Source organism: Rhinopithecus roxellana, chromosome 12 (genome assembly GCF_007565055.1).
Source record: "Rhinopithecus roxellana isolate Shanxi Qingling chromosome 12, ASM756505v1, whole genome shotgun sequence".
Taxonomy (NCBI): Eukaryota; Metazoa; Chordata; class Mammalia; order Primates; family Cercopithecidae; genus Rhinopithecus; species Rhinopithecus roxellana.
In genome coordinates, this window is record NC_044560.1 from 122,934,403 (window position 1) to 122,947,207 (window position 12,805).

Consider the following 12,805-nt stretch of genomic DNA (forward strand, 5'->3'; position numbering starts at 1 on the left):
AGACCAGCCTAACCAACATGGCAAAACCCCATCTCTACTTAAAAAATAAGTAAGTAAAATAAAAAATAAAAATAGGCCGGGCGCGGTGGCTGAAGCCTGTAATCCCAGCACTTTGGGAGGCCGAGACAGGTGGATCACGAGGTCAGGAGATCGAGACCATCCTGGCTAACATGGTGAAACCCCGTCTCTACTAAAAATACAAAAAAAAAACTAGCCTGGCGAGGTGGCGGCGCCTGTAGTCCCAGCTACTCGGGAGGCTGAGGCAGGAGAATGGTGTGAACCCGGGAGGCGGAACTTGCAGTGAGCTGAGATCTGGCCACTGCACTCCAGCCTGGGTGACAGAGCGAGACTCCGTCTCAAAAAAAATAAAAATAATAATAATAATAAAAATAAAAATAAAAATAAAAAAAGATCTGGCCGGGCAAAGTGGCTCACGCCTGTAATCCCAGCACTTTGGGAGGCTGAGATGAGCGAATCACCTGAGGTCAGGAGTTTGATACCAGCCTGGCCAACATGGTGAAAATCTGTCTCTACTAAAAATACAAAAATTTGCCAGGCATGGTGGCGGGCACCTGTAATCACAGCTATTCGGGAGGCTGAGGCAGGAGAATTGCTTGAACCCGGGAGGCGGAGGTTACAGTGAGCTGAGATGGTGCCACTTCACTCCAGCCTGGGGGACAGGGCAAGATTCTGTCTCATAAAAATATTAATAATAAAATAAAATCTAGGTCAATAAATGTCAAAAGAATATAACTTTAATGAATATATATTTACTAACAACAAAATTAATTTAAATTAGAAATAAATAATATATTTGAAAGTCCCAAATATTTAGAAATTAAAAACACAAGGGGCAAAAGAAGAAATCACAGAAAAAGAGAAAATATTAAAAACTGAATAATAAGGAAAACAGAGTATGACAAAATTTGTGAGATGCATACATGCAGTGCTTAGAGGAAAATGTATTGCTTTAAAGTGCTTATTGTAAAAAATAAAGTTTTTTTTTTTTTTTTTTTTTTTTTTGAGACGGAGTCTCGCTCTGTCACCCAGGCTGGTCCCAGGCTGGAGTGCAGTGGCCGGATCTTAGCTCACTGCAAGCTCCGCCTCTCGGGTTCACGCCATTCTCCTGCCTCAGCCTCCTGAGTAGCTGGGACTACAGGCGCCGGGCACCACGCCTGGCTAATTTTTTGTATTTAATTTATTAGAGACGGGGTTTCACCGTGTTAGCCAGGATGGTCTCGATCTCCTGACCTCGTGATCTGCCCGTCTCGGCCTCCCAAAGTGCTGGGATTACAGGCTTGAGCCACCGCGCCTGGCCAGAAAAGACAGTTTTTAAAGGAATGAACAAAATTTCCACCTTAAGAAGCAGGAAAAGAGAAAATTAAACCGAAAAAAGGCAGAAAAAAATTAAAAAGAGCAGAAATTCATGAAATAGAAAGTAAACACTAAAAAAATCCATTATTATTATCTACTAGAAAGAGCCCAGGGTAAGCTACTGTTGCACTAAGAATTCACTAGGAATTAAGTAGAATCAACATGGACTAATGCTTCTATAAATCATTTGATATTCAAAGTAATAACTTGTGTTCCAAGAGAATGTACATGAGAAATACAGTTAAATATATTTTCCTAAGCCACTTCCTACCCAAATATTATAAAAAGTAAACTTCTCTGAAGATACCCAGCTTCATCAAAATTCCAAACACTTTTGACAAAGTATGTGACAACTTAGGGCAAATTAAACCAAGTCTAGCTAAAAAAGAATCAAAGTAGTCAGGCATAAGAAGTCCAAAGAAAGAAACTAGATTATTCTATAGAATTTTGCTCTACATCATAAATATGAAAAGTAAGTATTACTGGTTATTAAAGTTAATTATCTAAAAACTATATAGTTAAGTCTACTAGTAAGCCCACAATTTCCATCCATCAGCTCCTTCTTCCTCAGTAAATCCCCACATGTTTGTTGAGCACACCTGACCAAATAAAAACTAGATTTCTCAGCCTCCCCTACAGCTAGCTGTGACCTGTAGCTAGGTATGACCATGCGATTTAGTTCTAGCCAGTGGAATAAAAGTGAAAGCAGTGTGTGCTCCTTCTAGGAAGTTATCTTAAAGATAGAGAACCTTCCTTTCTCCTTCCTATTCTTCCTTCCTGTTTACTAGAATATGGTTGTTACAGCCAGTATTAGAGTAAGCCCTCTTCCACAGATAGCCAAGCATCAAGACAGAAAATGCCCGTAAGTTCTGAGGACAGTGGAGTTACCCTAACACCCGTGTAGTTCCTATATACACATGAAAGAAAACTAAGTTTCTATCTGAAGCCTTTGTTCTTTTTTTGTCACTTGTGACCAGTTAATATTAACTGATACAAATTATATCCTTAACCAATTAAGAAGGGAGGGGAATTTATATCATCAAAGTTTCAAAAAGGCTGTTTAAGCCTTTAAGACATTAAAACAGCTAAAGATCATCAAGTGAATGATAGAAAATTTGATGTAACTAAAACATTGCACACATACTAGTCAAAACAACATAAATATGCCAACCTGGGATGTTCTTGTATATTCTTCATAGAGCCTATCATACTCTTTACTCTTCTCTTGATACTGAGAGTGGTATTCTTGCAGTTTTTTACCTACTGCATCAATATTATCTTCTTTTACCAACTGATCCTATACAGGTAAAGAAAAAAATAAAGAATGTTAACAATTCTGACATGGGACTTTTTCCATATCTATTTTTTAAAGGAAAATATCACCTCAACCATCTATTATTTTTAAACTGTATTTCAACTGTACAAGTTTAAGTCACTGTATTAATATCAAGTGCACACAAATGTACCAAATCCTTTGATAATATTAAGATCAGCCTTTAAATCACATCAAAATGATTAATACTTTAAAAATTAAGAAATGAAGTATAAGTGGGAAACATAAACATAAGTATTTTTATATCAAGGTAACAAGTACATGCAATAAGATATTATAGAAGGGTAGCCACAAAATAAGTTCCAAAAATATCTAAAATCTTAAGTAGGCACTAGGCACAATGACTCATGCCTATAATCCCAACACTTTCGGTGGCCAAAGTGAGAAGACTGCTTGAGCCCAGGAGTTCAAGATTAGCCTGGGCAACATGGCAAGACCCTGAAGTTGTGGTATGCACCTGTGATCCCAGCTACTGGGGAGGCTGAGCAGGAGGACCACTTGAGCCCAGAAGGTCAAGACTACAGTGAGCCATATTCATGCCACTGCACTAAAGCCTGGGCAACAGAGACTCTGTCTCAAAGTAAATAAATAAATAAATAATAAAATGGCTAGTTTTTTTAAACTGATAACACTCATAAATAAAATCAAATAAGGTTGTTAAATAATGACTTGCTCAATAGCTAGCAAGGACTTCCATAATCTTACCTGTTGGTATCTGGACACTGGGTACATCAGCTTCACATCAAGCTTGGGATTGTACTGAGCAAGAGATTCATGGTGATAGTGGTTAATGAGCTCCACCACGGAATTAAATGTCAGAGGATCAGAAAAGCCATATTTACCATCCCGGTGATAGATCTTTATTAACTTATTATTGCCTCCCTTCCTGTGAACAATAAGACAACAACTGTGGATTTTTTTCCCCCAAATTCAACTGAACTACTGTTTTCATATGGAGATATGAAAGCTTGGTGTCACATAATAAACAAGTTTTACTATGTTAATGTGGCTGGAAGGAGTGAAAAGACATGTTATTGTGTGTGAACATATATATATATTATTACTTTTGCATTGTTTTGTCCATAAAACACCTTGGTTATTAAAGGTCAACATATCTACACAGAATTCAGTATGAACAAATGTAACAAAAAAATCACTTAAGAAAAATAAAACAAATAAATTCTATTTTTGTTTATATTCTCAATGAATTTTCAAATGTAAATTCTATCAATATTTTTAATCAGGAAGAACAGAAAAAATCTCCTAAGGACCCAAAGATATGTGGTTGTATGTCTCTGTGGAGGGAGCAGAAGCCATCTCTATATGAAAGGAATGATAAATATTTGTCACACAATCACCAACACACTCAAGGTTTTGTTGTTAATGCACAAACATAATTGAGCTCCTTAATCTATGATTTATAGCTGCATAATTCATCTAGAACCTTATACTATTTTGTCTTTTACACTTGCTTATAATTCTCAGAAATGACTGTTTAGGCTATCACAACATGTAAATGAGTGAATTCATTCAACCGTTTTACAAAGTATAGCTTTGAAGAGCTATGTATATTAGATGAATGTAATTTCATGCTTGGACAGTTCAGGCCACCTTTGTTTACTAAGTCATATCTAAATGGTCCCTTAAAAGATAATTTATAACTAAAGTTTAAAATAGCAATGTTTTGCAAGTCCCATAAGGCATAATCTAAAAGCACAGCAGGCTGATTCATAGCAAAATGCTGTACTATTCCCATTCAATTCTTCTTACAGCAGCATGCAGATTTATGCCCCCATCTCTCTTTATGCCATGCCATTTTATATAATAAATGAGGCACTGGGATTTGTAAAAGGTCAAACGCAGTAAGATTGACCCTATAAGCTGATTTAAACAATGTTTAGGTCAGTTTTTAGATGGATGATAAATTATTTCTATTAAATGTACATGAGAAAGACCATCTAATCATATACAGTTACTACAAATGTGTACACTCACACATACAATAATTGCAAGCTGGCCTCTCTGTTAAAGTTAAAAGGCATTCATTCATTTAAAATGATGTGCTGAATATATATGTGCCAGGAATTACATGATGCACTACAGATACATGATAAACAAGCCAGATACAGTCCATGCTCTCGTGGAGCTTCCAGTTTAACAGCATAAGGAACATATCTCTGTCTTTCAGTTTATTAAGGAAGATAACAAATTTCTCAAGATAGAACACAAAAATAAACAACTAAATATACCAAATGGTAGTAAGTCTATTGGGAAAAAAATAAAACAGAGTAAAGGGAAAGGAGTTCTTGTGGTGGAGGATTGTATTGCTCAAGGAAAATCTCTGTGTTCAGCTGATATTTGAACAGAGTTCTAAGTGAAGTGAGGGAGCTAGTACAGCAGACATGTACGGGAAGTGTCCTAGAGAGAGGTGCGGTAAGGGCATGCTTGGCACGCTCAAGGAACAGCAAGAAGGCCAGTGATGCTGGGCCTGAACAAGCAAAAGGGAGAGAGTAATAGGAGACTAGGTAAGAGAGGTAAAAGGAGCTTAGATTATGTAATAACAGTCTGTAGATTACTGTAAGGGCTTGAGCTTTTACTGAGTGAGATGGGAGGCATAAAAGGGTTTTCAGTAGAATCATGTAATCTATCTTGCGGTTTAAAAGGCTCACTCTAGCTGCTGGGTTGAGAAAAGACTGTTCAAAGGGGGCAGCGGTATAAGTGGAAATATCACCTGTGAAACTTTTATAATAATCTAGGCAAGGCATGATGGTGTCTTGGATGAGGGTAGCAGCAGTACAGGTCATGAGAAATAGTGAGAATCTTAATATATTTTGAAGACAGAGCTGACAGGATTTGCTGATGGCTTGGTACGGATATGACAGAGAGACAAGATAAAGATGATTTCAAGGTTTATGTCATAAGCAATCAGAAGAATGGAATTGTCATTTATTGACATGAAGAAGGCTATTTAAAAAGAATGGGTTGGCCGGGCGCGGTGGCTCAAGCCTGTAATCCCAGCACTTTGGGAGGCCGAGACGGGCGGATCACGAGGTCAGGAGATCAAGACCATCCTGGCTAACATGGTGAAACCCCGTCTCTACTAAAAATACAAAAAAAAAAACTAGCCGGGCGACCTGGCGGGCGCCTGTAGTCCCAGCTACTCAGGAGGCTGAGGCAGGAGAATGGCGTGAACCCGGGAGGCGGAGCTTGCAGTGAGCTGAGATCCGGCCACTGCACTCCAGCCTGGGCGACAGAGCGAGACTCCGTCTCAAAAAAAAAAAAAAAAAAAAAAAAAAAAAGAATGGGTTTAGACCAGGCACAGTGGCTCACACCTGTAATCCCAGCACTTTGGGAGGCCGAGGAGGGCAGATCACTTGAGGTCAGGAGTTCGAGACCGGCCTGAGCAACACAGTGAAACCCCGTCTCTACTAAAATACAAAAATTAACCTGGCGTGGTGGAGGACACCTGGAATCCCAGCTATTCAGGAGCCTGAGGCAGAAGAATCACTTGAACCAAGGAAGCAGAGGTTGCAGTGAGCTGAGATCATGCCACTGCACTCTAGCCAAGGTTACAGAGTTAAAAAAAATAAAAAATAAAAAAAAAAAGAATATGTTTAAAGGTGGAAAAAGTTTGATTTTAGACACTTTAAGTTTGAGATGCCTACTAAACATTCAAAAGCAGATGATCCAGCAGCCTACTTAAAGAATCTAAAGTTCAGGAGAAAGGTCTGGGCTAAAGACAGAAATTCAGGAGTTGCCAGCCGATAGATGTTATTTGAAGGTGAGTATAGCTGGACAGAAGAAGACGTCCAAGGACTAAGAACTGGGGTATGCCAATGTTTAGTGGTCAGAGACATGGAAGGAAGAACCAGCAAAGGAAACCAAAAGGGAGCAATTAATGAAGTAAGAGGAGAACTAAGAGTGTGATATCCTAAAAAACAACACGTACAAAAGCATTTCAACAAAGAGAAAATTATCAACCAAGTCCACTGATAATTAGGTTTGGCAAAGCAGGTATCACTAAATGAACTGACTAAATGGTTTCAGTGAAATGGTAAGGATAGAACCCTGACTGGAATGGATTCAAGAAAATGAAAGAAGACAAAGAAGACATGCCCATAGGCAAGTGTCTTGAGGAATACTGCTGTAAATAAGGGCAGAGAAATAGGGAAGTAGCTAGAAAGAGATATTGGGTCAATTATTTACTATTCTTAAATGGGAGATAATAAGAGTATATTTATATGCTGATGGGAAAGACTCAATAGAGAGACAAAAATTGTTGATCCAAAAAAGAGGACAAGATAGTTTCTAGAGTTATGTCCTTGAGTAGATTAGAGGGATGGGATGGGATCCAGTCCACAAACAGAGAGGCAGACCCTGGACAAGGACATGAATAGTCATCCACTGGAAGAGAAAAGCGGCAGACTATTCACATTAATGTGTAAATATGTTGACAGCTGTGGTAATAGGAGCATGAAGGAGTTCTCGTCTGACTGTGTCCACATTATCAGTGAAATTAAAATCAAGTTCTTTAGTTAAAAGTGGGAAGAAGGGTTGTCCTTTAAAAGAGAAAAAAAAGAACATGTGAAATTGTCATTTAGAAAAGTGACGGGGAAGCGGTATGAATGCATTGGGAAATGCAGAAGTTAAGCTGGGCAGTTTTAAAGGTCACTTAAGGTTAGTGGTCATAATTAATGTGAGACCAATCCATGTGGTCACATCCCTTTCTCCACATTCAGCAGCTCAAGTATAGGCAAGGACTAGATGGAGAATTGAATTCATGTGTTGGAATTTAGTCTCGTGACTACAATGGAGGAAGAGGAGCAAGTTTAAGAATATATTCACATGGGTAATTTTAATAATAATGTACTATGGACTCTAAGCAGAGATGAGAGAAGGAATGAAGGAATTGAAGGTCATGTCTTTCTCATGCTAGTACTCCTTGCATCTCAGCACCTAGTCCAATGTCTGGCAGATAGCAGATTCTTAAAGATTTGTTAAGTATCCAGATTTTCTACAACAAATACTACTTACCAATTTAAAAAATAAGAGTTATTGAACTGAAAAATCTCTATTTCCTCACTACCTACTACTCTCTGTATTCTGGTTTCACTGTCATTCCTCTCATTTGAGAGTCACCAATGACTGAACAAATTCAGACTCTGTCCCCTTCCTTTATCCCAGGTCTTCCTTCTCCCTCACTCTCTGCCTTCTTTATTTCATCCTTCCATAACTTTGATGAAATTATTATTTTCTTTCAACCTCTCAAACCACTCTTTCTGTCTCCTCCCTGACCCCAGTTATTCCCTAAAAAAAAATTTTGCCTTCAGCCTCCACACCTTTTTAAATTTTATATATTTTTTCCATAAAAAAATCCCATTTACTCTATGCATATGGTAGCTTGACTCTTTCTCTGGCCCTATACTCTCTCCTAAGCATTAAACTACATTTCTAGCTATATCCTAGATACATTTCTACCTTGCAGTTCTGGAGCAGCTAGAAGTCAACATTTATCCCCGCGGTGGCTCATGCCCGTAATCCCAGCACTTTGGGAGGCAGAGGCGGGTGGATCACCTGAGGTCAGGAGTTCAAGACCAGCCTGGCCAACATGGTGAAATCCTGCCTCTACCAAAAATACAAAAATTAGCTGGGGGTAGTGACACACGACTGTAATCCTAGCTACTCAGGAGGCTGAGGCAGGAGAATCACTTGAACCTGGGAGGCAGAGGTTGCAATGAGCCGACATCGCACCGTTACACTCTAGCCTGGGCAACAGAGCAAGACTCTGTCTGAAAACGAATATATATATATATATATATACACACACACATATATAGCCTGATCACAATTTCCCTGCCAAAAAAATGCAGTGGTTCTCCCCACCTACCTACAACATTAAATACAAACTCCCAAGTTCTGGAATTCAAGGCCCTCTTAAACATGACCCCTTTCCAACCTCCTATCCCCTGCCACTTCTTCTTTACAAACTTTATATTTTAGCCTAACAGGACTACATCTCACAGAAAGCAGCTATAAAATCTCACCTCCGTATATTTGCCCCTATTGTTATCTATTCCTGCTACTCCCCTCCCACTTTCTACATGTCCAAACCTATCCCCTTCTTCAAGATATTCTGCAAATGCGATCTCTTCCATGAAGGTCAGTTTTCGACATTCTTTTAACAAAGATATCTCTTTTCTCCCTTTCAGCCTCCAAAGCACATTGTGTGAACCTCTCCTGCTATTAAAATTTCACTCAAAGCCATTTTCTCATTCCCATTGTCCTCACTAGATTATATATTCCCTGAGACAAAAGTTTTAACTCATTGTTAAATACCCTGCAGAGTAATTAGCACTCAGTTGTATTTATTAAATTGACTTAAGATCATCACTCTTCTGCCTTGCAAAAATCTATCAAGGCCTAGCTCAACTGCCATTTTCTGTGAGAAACTTTGTCTTTCTCTAATTCTTTCATTCAAACATTTACACAACACCTACCAAACACCTACTGTATGTCAGACCTTGTGATAGATACATGAAAACTTTCAAACATTCTTGCTAATGCTATCAAGTGATGATCGGATAAACAAAATGTAGTATATACATATAGCAGACTATTATTCAACCTTAAAAGGAATGAAATTCTACAACTTAGTGTGGGATTAAAACCATTTTCCAGAAAAATAAGCAGCATATTCTTCTATTAAAAAAGTATTTATAGGCTGGGCATGGTGGCTCATACCTGTAATCTCAGGACTGGGGAGGCCAAGGTGGGAGGATCACCTGAGACCCATAGTGTGAGACCAGCCTGGGCAACATAGTGTGACCTCATCTCTACAAAGAAATTTTTACAAAATTAGCTGCCAGGCATGGTGGCACACCCCTGTAGTCTTAGCTACTCGGGAGGCTGAGGCAGGTGGATGACTTGAGCTCAGGAGTTCAAACCTCCAGTGAGCTATGATCACATCACTGTACTCTAGCCTGGATGACAGAGAGAGACCCTGTCTAAAAAATACAAATATAAATATATATATATATATATATATATATATATATATATATATACACACGTGTATATATATATATATATATACACACGTGTATATATATATATATATATATATATACACACGTGTATATATATATATATATATACACACGTGTGTATATATATATATATATATATATATACACACGTGTATATATATATATATATACACACACACACACACACTTATTAGACATCCATTCTCTAATGCTTACCCATTATCAGGCACTAATCTAGACACTGGAGATATAGCAATGATAAAACAAAATCCCCAACCTCAGGGAATTTAAACTGTAGTAGGCCAAGACAGACTAGGTGAGAAGGGAGAAGAAAATAGACAGTGAGCTGCCCACACAGTGAATTAGTCAATGCCATGGGTCTACATGAGTCAGAGTATTCTGACTGTTGCTTTGCTTCTGCTGTCCATTATGATAACCATGTCCACCTTGCCTTTGTCAACTGAGTCCCTTCACTTGGCCTCTGCTACCCTGGGATCCAGTTATTCCCACGCATTTAAATTTTTCTGTTGACCGACTGCAGTTCCCATTTTAAGGTCCGGCCTACAGAGAAGGGCAATCATGGAGTTTAGGGATGATGGGGTTCTCCTCACAAATCTGTTTCTCAGAGTACTGCTAAAAAGTATGTGGTCTGGACCCACCCAGTGTGAATAAGTAGATTTTAAATGACAAATCCACTCTAGCAACCCAGTCTCCTCCCTAAGCCTTTGAATTTCTTCCTCTGTGTTAACCAAGGTAGATCAGACACCTCCAACTGGCTCATAGTAGGCCATCTTTTCATCCATGTTTCAGCCAACTAACCAAATAAACTGTTGCCTTTTCTTTTTTTTTTGAGACAGAGTCTCGCTCTGTCACCCAGGCCAGAGTGCAGTGGCGTGATCTTGGCTCACTGCAACCGCCACCTCCTGGGTTCAAGTGATTTCTCTGCCTCAGCCTCCCGAGTAGCTGAGACTACAGGCGCATGCCACCACATTCAGCTAATTTTTTTTTTCCAGTATTTTTAGTACAGACAGGGTTTCACTACATTTTGGCCAGGCTGGTCTTGAACTCCTGACCTCGTGATCTGCCCACTTTGGCCTCCCAAAGTGCTGGAATTATAGGCGTGAGCCACCATGCCTGGCCAACTGTTGCCTTTTCTAACTCCCTGAGCTGCAATATTAAATGCAGAATGTGTTTGGTGGGCCAATAACAATAAATTCAGCTAGGCGCGGTGGCTCATGCCTGTAATCCCAACACTTTGGGAGGCCTAGGCAGGTGGATCACAAGGTCAGGAGATCAACAGCATCCTGGCTAACACAGGTGAAACCCCGTCTCTACTAAAAATATAAAAAATTAGCCAGGCGTAGTGGCGGGCGCCTGTAGTACCAACTACTCGGGAGGCTGAGGCAGGAGAATGGAGGGAACCCAGGAGGCGGAGCTTGCAGTGAGCCGAGATTGCGCCACTGCACTCCAGCCTGGGCGACAGAGCGAGACTCCATCTCAAAAACAAACAAACAAACAAAAAAAAAACAATAAATTCAGCCTGACTCAAGTTTATGTTCCTTCCATCATTATCTTACACCCTAAATAGCTATTCCCATACCTGTTTTCCAGATTTCTGCTTGTATAAATTAGAAAACTCAAGTAGCTTTTTTAGCACGTAGCACATCTCCTCATGGGTAAAACTTTGTACCTCATCTTTAGGGGCTGCTGGGACTCAAGTCTAGCTATAGGTCTAGAAGCAAAGAGGGGTGGTGGGTGTGGGTCCTGAGAAGACTCAGCATCCTCTTGCTTAGCAGTTGCCTCCAGGAAGGCCATTACGGTTTCCTCAGGCAATGGAGAGTCAATCCCCTCAGATAAAGGTGGAAAGGCCAGTGTAAGGGGGATGCTGTTACTGGGGGAGGGAAGCCATTTCTGCTGGCAAACAAGACTCATCAGAATTTAGGAGCTCAATGTCCCCAACCTCATCAGGGTCTTCCCACACATCCCCATCCAAATGTATAGAATTCCATTCTTTCCCAACCAATGCTCTCATTTTAACAGCAGACACCTTACAAGGCTGAGATTTCAACTTTGATTGTAATTCAGCTAATCACATGATGGGAGCATGTGTTTGATTTTTTGTAATTTCAGACCTGTGGAAACAGAAGAGAAGACTCTGACTTAGGGCATACTTAGAAGCTCTTGGGCTATTTATGGCAGAGCTGGGGTCAGGAAATGAAAACCCTGAGCTCACCCTTTTCTTTCATCACTTTGTCTGGCAACATTTTTGACAGTATCAAATACAGGGCTGCCAAGTTCCTTGCCTCTTACAGGTGGTAAATTAGAAATATCAAATGTAGATTTTTTGCATATCTCTATATAAACAGTTCACACTATGGACTATCAGTGCTCTCTGTACTATTAGAAGTAGGGTCCTTAGCATTTTTAAGTCTCATCAAATTAGCCAATTCCGGGAACCCCAAAACTAACTAAGGAAACTCATCCTTAAAATTATCTTCTTCAGGCTGGGCGCAGTGGCTCACGCCTGTAATCCCAGCACTGGAAGGTTGAGGCAGGAGGACTGTTTGAGCCCAGGAGTTTTGAGACCAGCCTGGGCAACACAGGGAGACTCCATTCTACAAAAAATAAAAAACACAAAAATTAGCTGGGTGTGGTGGCATGCGCCTTTGGGTCCTAGCTACTCAGGAGGCTGAGGTAGGAGGATCACTTAGGCCTGGGAGGTTAAGGCTGCAGTGAGCCATGATCATGCTACTGCACTCCAGCCAGGGAGACAGAGCAAGAACCTGTCTCAAAAAAAAAAAAAAAAAACTAGAATCATTCCTGGTACCAAATCTATGTTAATCAGAGTTCTCCAGAGAGACAGAACCAATAGGAGAGAGAGAAAGATAAATATGAGGGGATTTATCAGGGGAACTGGCTCACATGATTATGGAGGCTGAGAAGTCCCATTACAGGCCATCTGCAAGCTAGGATGCCAGTAGTGTGGCTCAGTCCAAGTCCTAAAGCCTCAGAACCCAGGAAACCAATGGTGTAACTCTCAGTCCAAGATTGA

The 12,805-nt window shown here is 39.9% G+C and overlaps 1 protein-coding gene across 2 annotated transcripts in view; it reads right to left on the minus strand.

The window, feature by feature from the left end:
* Positions 1-12,805, minus strand: part of PIK3R3 (phosphoinositide-3-kinase regulatory subunit 3) — a 99,140-nt gene that overhangs the window by 24,837 nt on the left and 61,498 nt on the right. For both annotated transcript variants that reach the window (XM_030941810.1, XM_010363038.2), the window contains 2 exons: positions 3,413-3,593; positions 2,546-2,671 (listed from right to left, as the gene is read on the minus strand). In XM_030941810.1, coding sequence (XP_030797670.1) covers positions 2,546-2,671; positions 3,413-3,593 — 307 coding nt within the window. The remainder of the gene's footprint in view (positions 1-2,545; positions 2,672-3,412; positions 3,594-12,805) is intronic.